General features: G+C 31.6%; 1 protein-coding gene across 2 annotated transcripts in view; it reads right to left on the bottom strand.

The window, feature by feature from the left end:
• LOC118182578 (rho GTPase-activating protein 44-like) overlaps window positions 1–17353 on the bottom strand; it is a 163473-nt gene that overhangs the window by 9309 nt on the left and 136811 nt on the right. For both annotated transcript variants that reach the window (XM_085819303.1, XM_085819304.1), the window contains exons 8-15: window positions 16975–17102; window positions 16705–16752; window positions 16537–16600; window positions 10771–10852; window positions 9531–9611; window positions 9311–9436; window positions 7341–7420; window positions 991–1144 (exon numbers count right to left, since the gene is read on the bottom strand). In XM_085819303.1, coding sequence (XP_085675429.1) covers window positions 991–1144; window positions 7341–7420; window positions 9311–9436; window positions 9531–9611; window positions 10771–10852; window positions 16537–16600; window positions 16705–16752; window positions 16975–17102 — 763 coding nt within the window. The remainder of the gene's footprint in view (window positions 1–990; window positions 1145–7340; window positions 7421–9310; window positions 9437–9530; window positions 9612–10770; window positions 10853–16536; window positions 16601–16704; window positions 16753–16974; window positions 17103–17353) is intronic.

Here is a 17353-nt window from a genome sequence, read left to right as displayed (position 1 = left end):
CTGAATTCATATTTTCAGCAGCTCAATTTTACTTAACTGTTTCTGTAAATATCTAACTTTGCCTTACTTTTAAAGAATTTTAATGAAAAGTCTACTTAATATATTTTTTATACTTTTCATCAGTAATGTTTTAACCATAATTTGCCATGTCATTTCCTACTTAAGTATTAAGGAGTATACTTAACAGCATTTTTAATGTTACCTAAATGATAACTCAGTATAAAATTCAGTTATATTCGATGAAAACATTTACAGAAGTATCATTAAAAATATTAATTTAAGTGAACTTTAAGCATTTTTAATGTTATCACTATCTTCAGGATGTACTTAAGAAGCTGTTAATATTATTCACTAGCAAATGTCATGGCCACTGCTAGCGATGGTGCAGTAACATTGTGTGATAAAATTCTGTAGACAATGAGCAGCAGAATTTAAGAGCAACAGAGATTGTCCCCCCAGGGGGCAAAAAATTTCATAGTCAGCCCAGGCAAATATAATATTACACATAGAATCTGAAATTAAAGATAAAATAGTTCTGTAGACTTTTACAAACACAAGTTTCAATTATATCCAAACATTAACGGTAACCTTACAGTCATCATTATCATTTATTACTAGACTACAACAGATCTCCTTGCTAGAATATGTAAAATTTATACTACAAGAAACATGTCTCGACCACATACCAGAAAGTTCATAAAGTGCAAAGAAATTCGCAATCTTTCCATAGCTAACAATATGATAAGAATAACTCATTGCAAAACCTTCAGTCTCTAATTCCTTAAAAAACAATAGCACGTGACCTAAAATCTTACGACTAAAAATTGCGATTTACATAGAAATTTTTATAATGTTATAAGATAAAAAGTTTTTCATCATTTATATTTTTATCTATAATAAAAATTTAATATACTTTATTTTTTATATTTTATTATTATTGTTTCCTAGTTGTATTCACAAAACTTGAACAACTCTCAAAAATATTTTTACCTGTTTGTAGGACTACTGGACATGGAATCTACAGCTGAATCACCATTAGAAAGCTTTGCAGTAGATAGACTTAGCTGAGAGCTAGATAAAGAAGGTGGTGGAAAACCTTCAATATGCCTTGGTGATGTTGGTGTACTCATATAAAATTCGCAGTCTGAAAAAAATTACTCAGTGAATTTAATATGTATATTTTATGCAATTAGAACTTATGTTAAAATACTGTATATGCTGTTGGCGATTAAAATTGCTACACCAGAAAGGAAAGCAAATAACAGAATTTTATTTATTGTACATACAGAACATTATGGAAGAAAGACATGATTAAATTTGCAGGTAGTTTGGGGTACATAACATGCAGAATTCAGTACAGAGAACTGCCATCTCTGGCAGCAACAATGGCTGTAATCTGGCTGGGCATTGAGTCAAACTGGGCTTAGATGACAGATATGGTGTCTTTTATTCAATGCTGCTTCAACTTTATGCTAGAATTCATTAGTCATAGCGGCTGGTGAATGGTGACATGCCAGTCTCTCAGCAAGCTATGATCAGATGTTCAGAAATACCAGCAAGCCATGATCAGATGTTCTCAATGGCTAAAGCTCTGGAGAATATGCTGGGCAAATCAACTGTCAATTGCTCTTTGTATCAAGGAAGGTCAAGTCAGAATGTGCAACATGCAGTCGTACATTATTTTGTTGAAAGATGGCATCACACGAGCTCTGAAAATGGAGCATGCCACGAGCCTTAACACATGAGAAATTTAAAGGTGGCTGTCCATATTCACCCTATGTGAACAAGAGTTGACCAGAAAGTGTATTCAATGGCACTCTATACTGGCACACCAGGTGTTGAGCCCATATGATATGAATGAATGCAAGCTGGCAATGCTTGCTCTTCTCAATGCCTCCACACATGAATTATCCATGGTTCTGCTTACAGCAGAACCGGAATTTGACTTAAAAGATAATTTTGTGTTGATCCTGTATCCAATGTCATTGTTTGCTGCAACACTGCAGGCACAATTGTCTCTACTGCAGCATCAAAGAAAGCTGCAGCAATAGTTACCATGCTGAAAAGTCTGTGGTGTTGCTGATGGCATTACACTATCCTTGGACACTTGTCCTGCACATGAGTCAAGTTCGTGATTCAGGTTGCATAATGAGATACAGTCAAAAGTTGTTAATCCGGACTCGTCGGGACTTCGGCGATTCCGGATTATCGATTTTTCCGGATTATAGATCATCAGTTTAAGTCTGGTAAGATGGCATGCAGAAATTATAAAATTAAAAATATGAAACCGTAATTTATGAAATAAAGCCCAATTATGATCTAAAGGGTATCAAAATTTACAAAAAAAAAAAAAAAAAAAAAAAAAAAAAAAAAAAAAAAAAGCTTAATATTTACTTGTTTACTTTATTAAACATTTTTTTCAATGTAAGTTGTTTAAGTTGCTTTGTTTTATGTGATAATACTTTCTCTTTAATTCTATAAACAGACATAATTTCTTGTTCAGTTACAAAGTTCCGCTGTTCAAGTCCTATAATTGCTGTGTCGAGAATACCGACTAATTTGTCAAACGAAATTTTTTCGCTTTCAATAACCTCTGTGTCACTTTCTTCACTATCTGAAGCGAATTATAATGATGAGGAATATGATTTAAATCATATCAAAGACGGAGTACATCGAAATGAAATACTACGAGGGCCATCCAGGAAGTAGATTACGTTTCCGTCTGTGTCCGCTAGGGGCGGGGCTAGCGCGGCCATCTTGGGGTCAGAGCGTTGCGCAGCTCAGTCTGCATCTAGCCGTGCTAGTGAGAGGTTCGTGCTGTGCTCCGTTCAGATACTGTGACGGTTTGAAATGTCTGCGTTAATTGAAAATCCCGCGAGCTGCGAGGTGCGCTCAGTAATAAGGTTTCTGACTGCAAAAAACTGTAAACCGATAGAAATCTATCGGCAGCTTCGTGAAGTGTATGGGGACAACATTATCACTGAAGGTGGAGTGCGTCAGTGGGTCATAAGATTTCAAAATGGCCGAACCAATGTTCACGACGAAGATCGAAGTGGGAGACCCAGCATAGTGACCGCCGAACTTCTCGAAAAAGTCGATGCTAAAGTCCGTGAAAATCGAAATTTCACAATAACGAAACTTTCTTTGAGTTTTCCACAAATTTCGCGAAGTTTGTTGCACGAAATCATCAGCGAAAAGCTTGGTTACCACAAGTTTTGTGCAAGATGGATTCCAAAAATCTTGACAGAGGACCACAAAAATCAGCGAATGGCTGCAGCGTTGAACTTTTTGGACGCTTACCATAAGGATGGTGACTCTTTACTCGATCGCATCGTTACTGGTGACGAAACATGGGTGAAACATGTGAACTGTGAAACGAAATTGCAATCAATGCAGTGGGGGCACACAAGTTCTCCCCAAAAACCCAAGAAATGCATGCAAACAATGTCGGCAAGGAAGATGATGGCGACTGTTTTTTGGGACAGAAAAGGTGTAATTTTGGTGGACTTCCTGGAAAGAGGCACTACAATAAACTCTCAAAGGTATTGCCAAACTCTCCAAAAACTCAGAAGAGCAATTCAAAACAAGCGCAGAGGAATGTTGAGCTCTAAGATCTTGTTGATTCACGACAACGCCCGGCCCCACACGGCAAATGTCACTCGTAAAGTTCTTGAATCTTTTAAGTGGGAGTTGTTTCCTCATCCGCCGTACAGTCCCGACCTGGCACCGAGCGACTTCCACCTATTCCCAGCAATGAAGAAGTGGCTGGCTATGCAGCGTTTTGATGACGACGCACAGCTGCAAGAAGAGGTAACGAAGTGGTTGAAGGCGCAGGCGGCCGAATTTTTCGACGAAGGAATTTCCAAGCTCGTACATCGCTACGATAAATGCCTTAATTTGTATGGTGACTATGTAGAAAAGTAGTATTTGAGTGTGGCTTTCATCTGTATATAATAAAATTTGTTTCCTATACTTTGTTTATTTTTTTATTCCAAAACGTAATCTACTTTCTGGATAGCCCTCGTACATTTAGTAGGGAATTATAAGCCAAATAAAATGAAAACATCTGCCCTGCTGAAGATAAGGATAGTGCTGACGGATCAACTTCCAATTCATTGCGCGCCCCGGCGTTTCCCCCCCTCCCAGCCACAGAGCAGTGTGAAATTGATAAACAGATTTCGGAATGGTTAGAGAAACAAAGGATATGCCTTTATCCATTTTTTTGCAGCAATTCCACTTTTTGTTTGATGGACATCGAAACATACTTTCGCTTTGTGAATCCTTTGGGAGTTCCAGCATCGGAAATTCTATTTGACATAATCGAAAGTTCAAGCTTACTTTTATAAAATTGCTCTAACAGTCTGCAAAAAATAATAAGCCGGATCCAATTCGAAGATTAAGGAACAACGCAATCTGCAACATTAACTGAAATAGATAATTAGATAATTTTAGCTTATACCGTCCGTTATACATTAAACGCGTATGCGTAAACATATTATGCGCACACGCACAGCCGTAAAGGTCTTACGCGCAAGCGTCAACGCGACGCAGGCGCAGAAAGTTTGTAGCTTTGAGGTCCGGATTATAGATCATTCCGGATTATGGGTGTCTGAATTAACGACTTTTGACTGTATAATACCAAAAGGCTGAGCGAATAACATGTCTGTATTCTTAGGCGTTAATGACCTGTAGTCAGTGAGATTTTGCATGACCCCTATGGCCTTCTTCCACCAATCATTTTCATATAGGGCCAGTATAGGGGCTCTACAGAGTCCACAGTTGTGGGGGACTACAGCTGGAGCATCATGCATAAATATTAATAACAATAACATGAACTCCTCATTGAAGCAATACTTTTGTACTCTAAACCTTTTTAAGCTTGCGTGCACTAAAATCGAAATAAAAGGGTTAGTGATGATAAATTATGTAACAGTTTGACCATGCTTTATAAGGGATAATTTTCAAAAGGAACCCTGTTAAAGGGCCTTCATCTCCTGATTTGCAAGAAACCTCGAAATTTCTTCAACCAACTCTGAATGCTTATTTGCTTGACAGCCGTGACCAACATGAGTAGCAATGTCACAGAACAAAAAAAAAAAAAAAAAAAGTCCTGATAGGCCACAGTCGAATTCGGACACATGCTAGTAGGAATTTCTCCTTCTTACAAGAGGCATTATATAACTTTTACACAAAAATTGCCTTGATTATTACTTCATATATGATTTCCAAATGAGAATCTTGCTGTGCAAGCTTCCCATTCGTACACAATGCAGATGGTGTTACTCACATCTGCTTTGTGTGCAGGCACTGGAATGGTAATCATTTGCATTTCTCAGTATGTATAACTCTTTATGCAAAATTTGATATTTATTGTATGCCACCATCATGGTGTAGCAATTTTAATTACTGCAATAGCATACTAATGCAGCAAAGCAGGAAATGAATATTAACGATTATTAATAATGACTAAAAATTATTTGAGAATAAAATATTACTGGTTTCATTAATAGACTTTAAATAGTTATAGGTTGTATGTATAAGTTTAAAAGTATATCATACAACAGTAAATAGTATAACACAAATAATAGAAACATAATAGAAACAAAAATATCTTGAAAATATATTGAATTCAAATTTATTATGAAAAACAACCATGATTTTCAGGCATTGAGTATTTTTCTAATTAATCTTATTCATTGAGCTTAAAAATTTGACATAAAACATGTTAAAACCACACTTGTCTGAACTTTGCAAACTAGTATTTAGAATCTGAAAATTACATCTTTACTTTATAACTCATCTGACAAAAAAATAATACTGAATTTGTTTCAGTAATAATCAAGTTTGTGTATTATTTTGTTATTAAATACTGGACTTTTAAATCTGTACCATTATTTCAAGATACTGGTACTATTTGCATTGCCATTACACGAAAAGTAAATAATATTACTGATGCTGAAACAATTTTTACTTTAATAAGCGATAAAAAGAATAAATAGTACTGCTTCTAAAGATAACAATCAGTCTATAATGGAGCAAAATATTCTTAATGATAAAGAACATATATGGAAGCAGCATATGTAGGAGATGATTTCCATGTGTATGCAAGAGAAGATTCCAGAAATGGAGAATCATTAAAAAGGCTCTTTGATCTCATGAAAACACAGTTGGAATTGTCAAAAAAGATGCAGATAATCAGAAAAAGTTAATTCAAGAGAAAGCAAGAGTTACATAGTAAAATAAATTGTAATAGATGTGAAAAAGTATAATGAAATTTACAGATTACATTGTATGAAAATTACTGCAATAACTTCTGTATCAATACATTTGCTCATATGTTTCTTAAACACACTGCCATTACTAAGCCATAGTATAATATTTTATTTTATTATGGCAACAAAATGTAAAACATTTTATTTTACTAATATAAAACTTCAAATATAATTTTAAATGATAACAACTGTGATTTTTTATTAGATGCTACAATAACAGCTGTTCCAACAACAACACTTTAATTATCAGCATACAGAAATGATTTTCATAACATTACTTTATTACAAGTAGATTATACGTTCTATGATATACAAACTTGCCAAGTTCTTGACTTGGTAAGATTTTATCGTAAAGAACTCGAACTCAATCATTTCTTTGCTAAAAATGAAAAATACAAGTCATTTACACCTATCATAAAAGAAAACTAAAAACCAATGTTACAGTTTTACACCTTGTAAATGTATACGCATGATGGGAGGGGGGGACGCAAGACATGGAATCTACAGACACATAAAACCATTTATCACATAAAAATTTATTTTTTGTTTTACTATTAAATCAATAATCCAAAAGCTGAAACAAACATCAATAATGAGCCTCAGCTATCTGGGACAAACACCTTTACAGTAGATGAAAATAGATATGATTGTGAGTGGTCATCTTAGAAACAGTGCATTATAATTTATTTTTTCACCAGATAATAATTCGGATTCAGAACTATTTATTACTCATGCCTTTGATTTTTTTTAAATGTTTAATCTTTTAATTAATGTTTAATAAAATTTGAAATTAGAAATAATCTAATGTCACTTACTCCTTGCCTCGTCATAGAATTTTTAAAAAATTCTAATTGTTAATTATTTTACAATATTAATTAAAATGGAGATACCCAAGAATAGAGCAGACTTACTAACCATTTTAATACTAGTAGTATTATGAACCAAGCATGTAAAATTCACACAGAATGTACAATATCAGCATTGATTTGCATTATATATACCTGCATATTATAATATGTAATAAGAAGAAATTATATTCAGAAACATATAATTTTAATTCATACTAACCTCCAGGGAAAAACCAGTCAACATATGTTATCAAAGTGTCCACAATAGAACTATGAAGATTAGTAGCTGTCATATTCATCCTAAAAATATTAAACCATTAACATTTTATATTAAAATTTGAAAAAATAATCTAAGATGATCACAGTTAGTAAACTCACCTATACAATGTTTAAAAGATTTACTTAACTTCTAATAAAAAAAACTAAATTACAAAATATGCAGAATTATTTAGTCATGAGTTTTTCTGTATAGTAACATATGTTTTGATGAAGATTTCAATTAGTTTTGCTTCATTTAATAATGAGTTTTCTATATAGTACACATTAAATTTTTTAATTAAGAGTTCAGTTAGCTTTGCCTTGCTTTCTCAATAAGTATATTGTTTAAGAATGAGCATTATATTTTTGTTATAGTTCAAACCAAGTAAATTAATTTTAAGAAAATAAACTAAAATTTCAGAACTTAGAAATTTATGATTTCTTTTACTTTCATTAATTTTTAATTAGAATAACTATTAAATAACATCAATAAAATTCAAACAATGAAAAACTTTTACTTAAAAAAATTCACTATAAAGATGCCATATAGAAACTACTAAGAAATTAAAAGAAACCAATTTTAACACAATTCTGTCATTATTAAAGCAGTAGCTTTAATAATGACAGAATTTAGAATCTAATTCATTCAACATACTCAGTAGAGATTCTTCAATACAGATGCTTCAAAACTGAGCAATGTAAGAAAGAAAGGGCTCACTTTATACATTTCATAAAAATATATATATGATATGAAAAACATTTAGCTAATATTGATATAATCAATTTAGCAAACAGGTAGTTAAAAGAGTGAGTGTAATATTTATATAGACACTTTACCACAAAAGACTGCTAATTTTTTGACAGATCAATTCAGAATCAATGGGTTAACTTTTTGAGGGGCAGGAAAAGGCAATTAACTTTTTCAGCAAAACACTTGTTTTATTTACTATATCAGGTGTTACAATGAAATTATTTGTGAGAATTATACATATTTTGCCAGGAAAGCAATCAATGCAATTCTGTAGGCAAATTTTAAAAATAATGTGGTGGCCACCATCTTTAAGTAGCTTAAGGGTTTCTTTATGGATTCTGACACATTTCTTTTTTTGGTACTCTGTTAGATTATAGGGAACCCAACAGCAAACTAGTTTTTTCATATGCAATTCTTCATAAATAATTTTACACATGGTGGCGGATCCAATGTGAAGTTCTTTCTGTATCATTTGGTAGGTGCAGCAATTATCATTGATTAGCATTTTACATACGCCAGACGCATTACTGCTGACAACAGCCTTCTCATGTGCTCTTCAACTGGAAAAGCGCTGCAATCTCTGTGAAATTCTGTAAAACATCTAAATACAGTAGCATGAAGTGAACCTTCACTTCTAAATGTTAACTGTAGACATTGAATGTGAAGGCATTCTTCTTGATTTAATCCCACTTTAAAATCATAGAAAACCATAATGCAATAATGTTCTCACATCAGCTCCATTTTTCCTTACAGCTAAAATTTATTCTATGACAAACTAATTGCAATTGCCCAATAAAAAATCATTTGCTAGGCTAAAACAGTTCAAGTTTTCAAATATAACCGTTAATTTTTTCCTGCCACTTATTGTCTGTGCATATCTCAGAATCTTCAGAGTGATCTACATATGAGTTATTATATCACTCAATGGTAATCCATTACCCATTAAACTTACAGCAGTAAATTACACAAAATAGTCCTCTTGTAATGTTTATTCTAAATTCAGCAATAATGAAACTAACTGATGATTTTGACAATGGTATTTTTCACATTCAGATATACATTGCAATTGAAAAGAATTATCAACAAATGATTAATTATTTAATTTATTAATAAAATTATTTTTGCTAATCCAGTTTATTTAAAGTTTACATTTAGATGAACTTTTGCAGCTATAAACTTACCCCAAAGCACATTCTTCTACAGGTGGCCACAATAAATTTGGACCAATCACAATAGAGATATTTTGAACTGACATTTTGTTTACATCACTATTTTTACACAGTTTAGCTAGAAACTTTATGAGATACCTAAATCAAAAGCAGAAAATAATATGTATGAAATTACTATGATATGAAAAGTAATGAATAAAGTAATTTCTAACCATTATATGCACACATTTACCTGAGATTTTTCAAATGAGCTTCAGGAAGTGAATTAACTACACTCCACAGTGCCCTCAACCTTGTGTCATGGTCGGCCTCTCTTTAGGAAAGAAAACATAAAAATCAATCACCTAAAACAATTTCAAAATTAAATGTTTACGGTCTAAAAGAACAAGAACAATAAAAAACGACCCGTACAAAATTACAGATTGTTCCATTTAACTTGGAATTATATTAATTACTCGAATAATTAGTTATACAATAGAATTCTATTTAAATAAGAAAATCTTCAAAGTGCATATTAAAATCTACTTTAAGAAAGCTATGAACACTTTAAGAAAGCTAAGAAAGAAAATTAATGTTCTTACTTCAGTTTGTGTTTTTAATAAACAACGGACAAAAACTTAAAAATAAAATTTCATTTATATTAGAATAAAGTCCATAACGCAAAGATACGCACAAAACATACATAAAAGCAATAATAAGAAAGCAATATTGAAGCATTTACAACTACATGAAAGAACTTTAAAAAATGTTTAAGTTGTCATTTAAAATATTAACAATAAATTTATCAAATAAATTACGATTTCACTTTGAAATACTTAATACACAAATTAGAACATAAATTCACATTCTGAACTAACTAAAATACTTAATTATTAACTGATAAACTTTTCATTTAATTGAAGTAATACTAACATTAAATTACAAAAATTACTTAAATTATTTTACAAATTTACTTTTATTAAGCATTTTATGATAACAAAACTGGAATCTGAAATTTTACATGCAATTAAGTGAAATCAAAAAAATATATAACTATTCACTGCAAAATATAACATTATTTTTAAATTCTGAAGGTTCTAAAATAACCCTCCACTATAAATACAGGTATACATCACTTTTTTTTTCTTTTGTGTCTAATGTGTACAGATAAATATTACTCTATTTGGATCACTTTTTAATTCTTAAACAAAAATGCATTATTAAAAATTGGATTAACATATTATTCCAAAGTTTTCATATTCCTTCCGTTGCAAGTTGAATGTGTAATAATTATGTGTAATTAATTATAAGTTGAATGTACAATAATAATTTCAATTAATTCATACTTTTTCCAATTATATGCAAATGTACATTTTTAAATGATACATACTAAGGAAAAAAGAAATTTTTATAAATAAAATAATAACAAATTTTCATTGCATTAGTCAGATTAAAAAAAGGAAAATTATATATATATATATAAATTTCATTACACAGCAGCATTCATCCATTGATCATATAATTCAAATGTCAGAAGAGGTTCTGGTAAAGATCTCAGATATAACTTTAAAACACCTAAAATAGAAAAACTTTTTATCATTAATCACCTGAAACTTGAATAATAAACTGAATTCATAACAGGATTAATGAAAACTGATTTTGATGTACCAAGAAGAAAGCAGGTTAAAAAGCTGTACTCTTTTAAACTACAATTTACAGTTGTATACCGCAAAAAAAAAAAAAAAAAAAAAAAATTAAATATAAAAAAAAATATGGCATTAAAAAGAAACTGCAATTTAATCGTAGAATGCAGATTTCACTTTAACACCTGAAATAATTTTAAATTAACAATTAAGATAGGCTTATGAATTTATAAGTTAGCCACCTAGAGATTATTTAATATAAAATCTTAAATTTAAAATGAGCTGTTAAAAATAACAAAATTAAATAACAAGTAAAAATTTGCTATGATTTGTGTTTTACTGTAAATTGATGCCATGTGGACACTTATGCATTTATTTAATACAGAGGAGATTGAATTATTCTAGAAGTAGTTATGCATTTATTTCAATGGATTGCTTACATATGTGGCTTGCAATAAATATTTTCTTCAAGTAACAGCATTTTTATTTGGCTAAAAAGAGAAACCTACAAATTTAAAATTCCACATTTATTTGTGATGTCTACACATTAATGTTTATTGAATGGGAGATATATAGTTAGGCAGGACCATTCCTGCCTAACTATATATCTCCCGGAGTCGGAGGTTTCAGCGCCTGTGTGCATGTTTTTTTTTTTTTTTTTTCCCTGCACCTTTATGTAATTATAAATATATAATTTACTCATTTATTTTGGCCTCTGGAGGGGACTTTTTTACAGCCTTTTGGGGAGGGAAGTCATTGGATAATGTATTTGCTCTCACACAGGAAACTTCCACTTTAGAGGATACAGTGAATTCAGCACGCCTAAATTTTGCTGCCTGCATTCGCTGCACAGCTGCCAGGTCAAGAATGGCCTTGTGGCTAAGTATGAGAATCTTTTAGAAGACATAAAATATTTATGCTTGTATTCTTATAAAAAATTCTTTTTTTACGTCACTAAAATGAGATTTTCAATTGTGAAATTTAGAGATATTGAAAACTCTATGTAAATTGAATTGGCAATAAAAATTCGAAGCACAAAAAAAGTACATATCTAGTAAGTCATTATGAAAAAATATCTAAAAAATCTACCAAGAACACTTTTTAAAAAAAGAAAAACTTAACAGAAATGTTTGATTTATATAAAAAAGAATGAATTAATTGGGAAATAAACCGCTTCAGAGGGCACAATTAAAAATATAACACCTGTTTTAATACTTTTCAGAATCAAAAATTATAACAAGAACCTTTAGATGCTCATTAAAATAACGACATCCGACACAAACTTTGTGTTTGATGTCATTATTTTACACTGCTTCACCACTTTTTTATAACCATCTCATCAATATTTCCATTGGGCCACATTTTGCCCTTAATACAGCATTAATTTTTCTTCGCATGGATTCTACGAGATGCTGATAGGTCGTATGTGAAATATAAGACCATCCTTAATGAACAACACTTTCTAATAGTGAGAGACTGGACTGTTGTGTAACTAGATAACTGATGGCTCTTTTAACCTCAACCCCCAAATGCTCAATGAAATTGCGATCTGGCGATTGTGAGAGGACAACTATGCAAAGTTAACTCCCCTTCGTGCTCCTTAAACCAATCCTGTACATTAATGCTTTTCAAACCAATTCTGTACTATGGTAGGAAGCATTATCTTATTGAAAGTAGCCATTGCTGCTGGGATAATCCATAAAGCATAACAGGATGAATTTAGTCAGTAACTATGTTTAGATATATGTGCTATTCCAAGGTTTATCAACAGGAATTAAATGGTCTAAAGCAGGGATGTCAAACTCATAGGTACACTTGGGCCAAACAAACAAGGTTTAACTTTAGGCGGGCCGCAAAAAAAAAAAAAAAAAAAAAAAAATCAATATTCATAGAAACGTAGATTTATTTCGAATAATACAATAATAAACATACATATATATTTATATAGAAAAGAACAAGAAAAATTTAATGTTTACGTCCTGATACTTGACATCTCTTCTCTGCTATTATCTTTCCTATTTCGAGAGAAATTTTGTTTGCAGTGATAACTTTCAACGCTGACCCAAGGTGAGCATCATTAATATGGTTTCTAATAAGAGACTTATTACCTTTCATGACTGAAAATAACTGCTCGCACCCATAAGTGCTACCAAACATGGAAATAATTTCATATGCAAATTTTCGAGTATTTTCAAACCTGGCTGGTAAATATTTGTAAAATTCAGGCACGCCCACTTCAATGAATTTTGCTTTCAAATTTGAGTTGCATTGAATCTCGATCACCTCTAGTCAATACTTATTGAGAAAATCGAAGAAAACAAAAAAAAAAAAAAAAAATTTGTCTTCGAGGGAACTAAAATCATTAAACCTCGTTTCAAATTCAGTTGTTAAATTTGCAATTTTTTTCTGCGTATTTTTGATACGAACAAGTATCATCTAAACTTGATTTGTTCATGCTGCACGTCGGGAAGTGCATCAAATCTTCATTTTTAAGTTGTTTTTTCCAAAGAACTAGTTGACATTTGAATGCTTTAATTATGTCAAACATGTTCGTAATGATATGATCTTTTCCTTGTAATGATAAATTTAAATCAGTTAAGTGTTTGGTTATATCAACCAAGAAAGATAAATCTTGTATCCATATTGGATCGTAAAACAAACTCATGTCTTGATTTTTTGTTTTTAAAAACTGACATATTTCTTCTTTCAAATCCCAGAATTGTTTGAGAATCTTGGAGCAAGATAACCAACGTACCTCGGTATAGTAGGACAAACCCGAATATTCACTATCTAACTCACTTACGAAAGCAGTGAATTGACGATGCTTTAAACCTCGAGATCTTATAGAATTTATAGCTTTTTTTATATATGACAAAACATTCTCCATATTTATTACTTTCGTGCATAGAACTTCTTGATGTATAATACAATGCATATGATGAATGTTTGAACCGTGAATTTCACTAAGTTTTTTTCTTAGTAATGCTATGAAGCCCTTGTTTTTCCCGGTCATTGATGGAGCGCCATCTGTAGCTACAGAATTTAATTTTGCCAAAGGTAGATTGTATTTCTGCAGAAATCCAAAAACACAAGTAAATATATCTTCTCCTGTGGTAGTACCAGGCATCGGTATTAGTTCCAGTAGTTCCTCAAAAATGTTAAAATTCTTGTCACAAGAACGAAGAAACACTGCTAATTGAGCTTTGCCACTAATGTCCGTGCTCTCGTCACAGGCAATGGAGAAACTTTCGAAACTAGATGATTTTGCTTTGATCTGATCACTTAAATTCGCGGCTAAATCAGTAACTCTTTCCGCAACTGTATTTCGAAACACTGAAATTGATTGAAAAGCCTTCACATTTCCAGGACAAACAATTTCTCCAGCTTTTATTAGGCATTCCTTGATGAAATCACCGTCAGTAAAAGGCTTTGATTGTTTAGCTATCAACTCAGACAAGACGTAGCTTGCATGTACCGCCGTTTCACTTTCTTGCAATACTTTACTAAACATGGACTGTTGCTTTTTCACTCCTAACTTGAGCTCTTTCAACTTTTCTTCTCTTATTAATCCTTCGTAATTGTTATATTTCGATCTGTGTTGTTCGTAATGACGTTTAATATTATATAACTTTGGTACATTAATAGTATTATTACATATCAAGCAGATCATTTTATCTTTTATTTCACAGCAAAAATATTCTAATTCCCATTTTACTTGGAATATTCTATATTCCTCAGCGATGTTTCGTTTAATTTTACTACCACTTGGTTTTGATATAGACAAATACTGAATACAAAGGGCTGGAATAAACACGGTTAACATTAAAAAGTTAACAAAAATTTATTCTTTCCACAAGAGATAAATCAAAATGCTGAAATATTTCTTCAAAAATATTCTAACAATATCAAAAAATGTCAAACATTTAGCAAAAATCAATTCAAAACAGAGAAACTAATTCTATCTCACAGCGAAATCACTACAAATCAATCACAGCATTAAGTAAACAAACAGTTCGCTAGAACTACAGCTACTACTGAGATGAGTTGTTTGTTCTCGGCTTTTATAAGCTTTATAATTAATTTCTCGAATATACTGGAAACATCTATAAATATCTGGATTTTTGTGGATGGCAACAGCCATTACAAGATATTTATTTCTTAGGTATTAAATGCACGCGCTGTTCTATTTTTAACCTTCCAACGCAGCTGTCTTTTCAAAAATCGTCTGCGTTGCTAAGGCAACATGATCTAATTACAATTCTAAATAAAAAAAAAACTAACTAAATAAATAACTATGAAATCCGTAACAATATGAATTAAGTAATAATTAATAATAAAACAAAGTGCATGCACATGCATGCATCAATATATCGTACAAAACTATGATTGGAAAACTGAGACCATGAGTTCGGCCACATTCGGCTATCGGGGGATGCGTACAAGTTCTGAGTGCACGTGTCCCCCAAAAGCCGAAGGTAGCTGAACACAAGCTACTCACACGCATTTGTAATTTAAGTAGTGTGTGTGTCAGCTCGCTGTGAGTAATCTAACAACACTGAATAAATTATTGTTAATTACTTAGCAGTAAACATTTCATTTTTTAATTCGTCGATGTCATTTTATTATTATATATTATTGCCGATATATTGACCGGGCCGCAAAAATATTTGTTGTGGGCCGCATGCGGCCCATGGGCCGTGAGTTTGACATCCTTGGTCTAGAGCATGCCAAGAAAACATTAACCAAACTATTACTAAAAACCTTCAGCTTGAACGGTTATAACAATTTACTTAGTGTCCATTCCTTCATGCTGTTTTCTCAAAATTCTCAGTCTCCCATCTGCATGGTGTAACTGAAAATGTTATTCATGAAACCATATAACATCTTCTAATTATACACTATTCAATCCCTGTGCTCCTGAAGGAATTTGGGACATTCTATCTTGTTAGCTGCAGAGAAAACAGTTTGTCTGGAGATTCTGTAAGATGATGCTTGATTACAATCAGCTGCAATTTATTGCACTGTTACCATTCTGTTATCTTTTACAAATTTAGAAACTCTTTGTTTTGGTGATAATCACAAATTCACATTGAAACCCAGTTTGTTTGACAGGCCAGTCCAGACTTATACTCTTCAACACTTTGAAAATGCAGCAGTTTCTTTGATACTCACTTCGTGGATTTGAGCTGCTACAATTATCCTATGTTCAAAGTTCATAAAATCGTGTTTTTTCATCATATAATTGCACACAATTCACTTATATTATTGTCTCAGAAACTAAAATTTCTTCCTTTACACTAGACCTTTTAGCAGCAACAGTATGACACTATAGCTAATTTGCTTAAAACTGTCAGAAGCCATAATAAAGTAGTCACATTGAGTAATTTCAACAATAAAAATATAATAATAAAATTGCAATATGAATTAAGATTTGAAACATACAATTTCTGTCTGAAAACTTTCAATTTTTGCATTATAATATATAACAAGAAATAGTTATGAAAAGAATTCTCTTATTTTAATTATTAATATACCTTATTTTATTAATGCAGTGAGGCTAATGTTAATCTGCTACAGAAATAAGATGCAAAAATACCCTATGCAATTTTAATGTACCTGCCACATTATGAGGATCTCTATCTTCTTCAATCAAATGTTGAAACCCAGCATCGAAAGCACTCTGAAAGCAGTAAGAATATATTAGTTCAATAATAATTTAATATCAAACCTAAAAATCGGAAAAAATTTATATTAATAAAATACCAAATTATGTGAATTACACACCTTCATTTTCTTAATTTTTATCATACTTCCCCCAATTCTAAATAAGCCCTAGAAAAAGGAAAGTATAAATTTTTAATAAAAAGGCAGAATAATGTTTTTATGTACAAATATTCATGAATAAAGAATAAAATATTTGTTGTCATATAAAAATTTACAATAAGTGCACTTAGATGAAGGCAAAGTTAAGCATATAACACGAGGAAAAAATATTCTATTAAAAACTGTAATATTATTTAAGAAAAATCAGATGAAATGTTTCTAAGTTAGCACCTCTTCTTCCATTGCTGTTTCAAGGAGCCAGCAAACACATGTCTCAATTACAGTAGCTATTTCTCTTTTAGTTACTTTCAAATGTTCTTTTAGAGAGACACCAAACACAGGCTGGTAAGGACATGAGCCTATAAAGAAAAAAGCAAAAGCAAACTGAGTAAATGCCAATTTATTTAAATATTTCTGAATCTTTCTGTTTTACTATACATATAATTCAAGAGGTTATAATAAGATAAAGTTGTAATTTTAATACTGAGGACCAGTGGTGCAGTGGCTAGCGCATTGCGCAGCAGCACCACAGGTCCTGGGTTCGATTCCCGAGCTCGGCAAGGTCGACTCAGACTTTTATCCCTTGATTTCCATCACTTGGGTTGATAAA

Source organism: Stegodyphus dumicola, chromosome 6 (genome assembly GCF_044657685.1).
Source record: "Stegodyphus dumicola isolate Sdum_Otavi_A_Nest chromosome 6, ASM4465768v1".
NCBI classification, from domain to species: domain Eukaryota; kingdom Metazoa; phylum Arthropoda; class Arachnida; order Araneae; family Eresidae; genus Stegodyphus; species Stegodyphus dumicola.
Note: the sequence above shows the minus strand (reverse complement) of the source record. Positions and strands in the feature narration are given on the sequence as shown.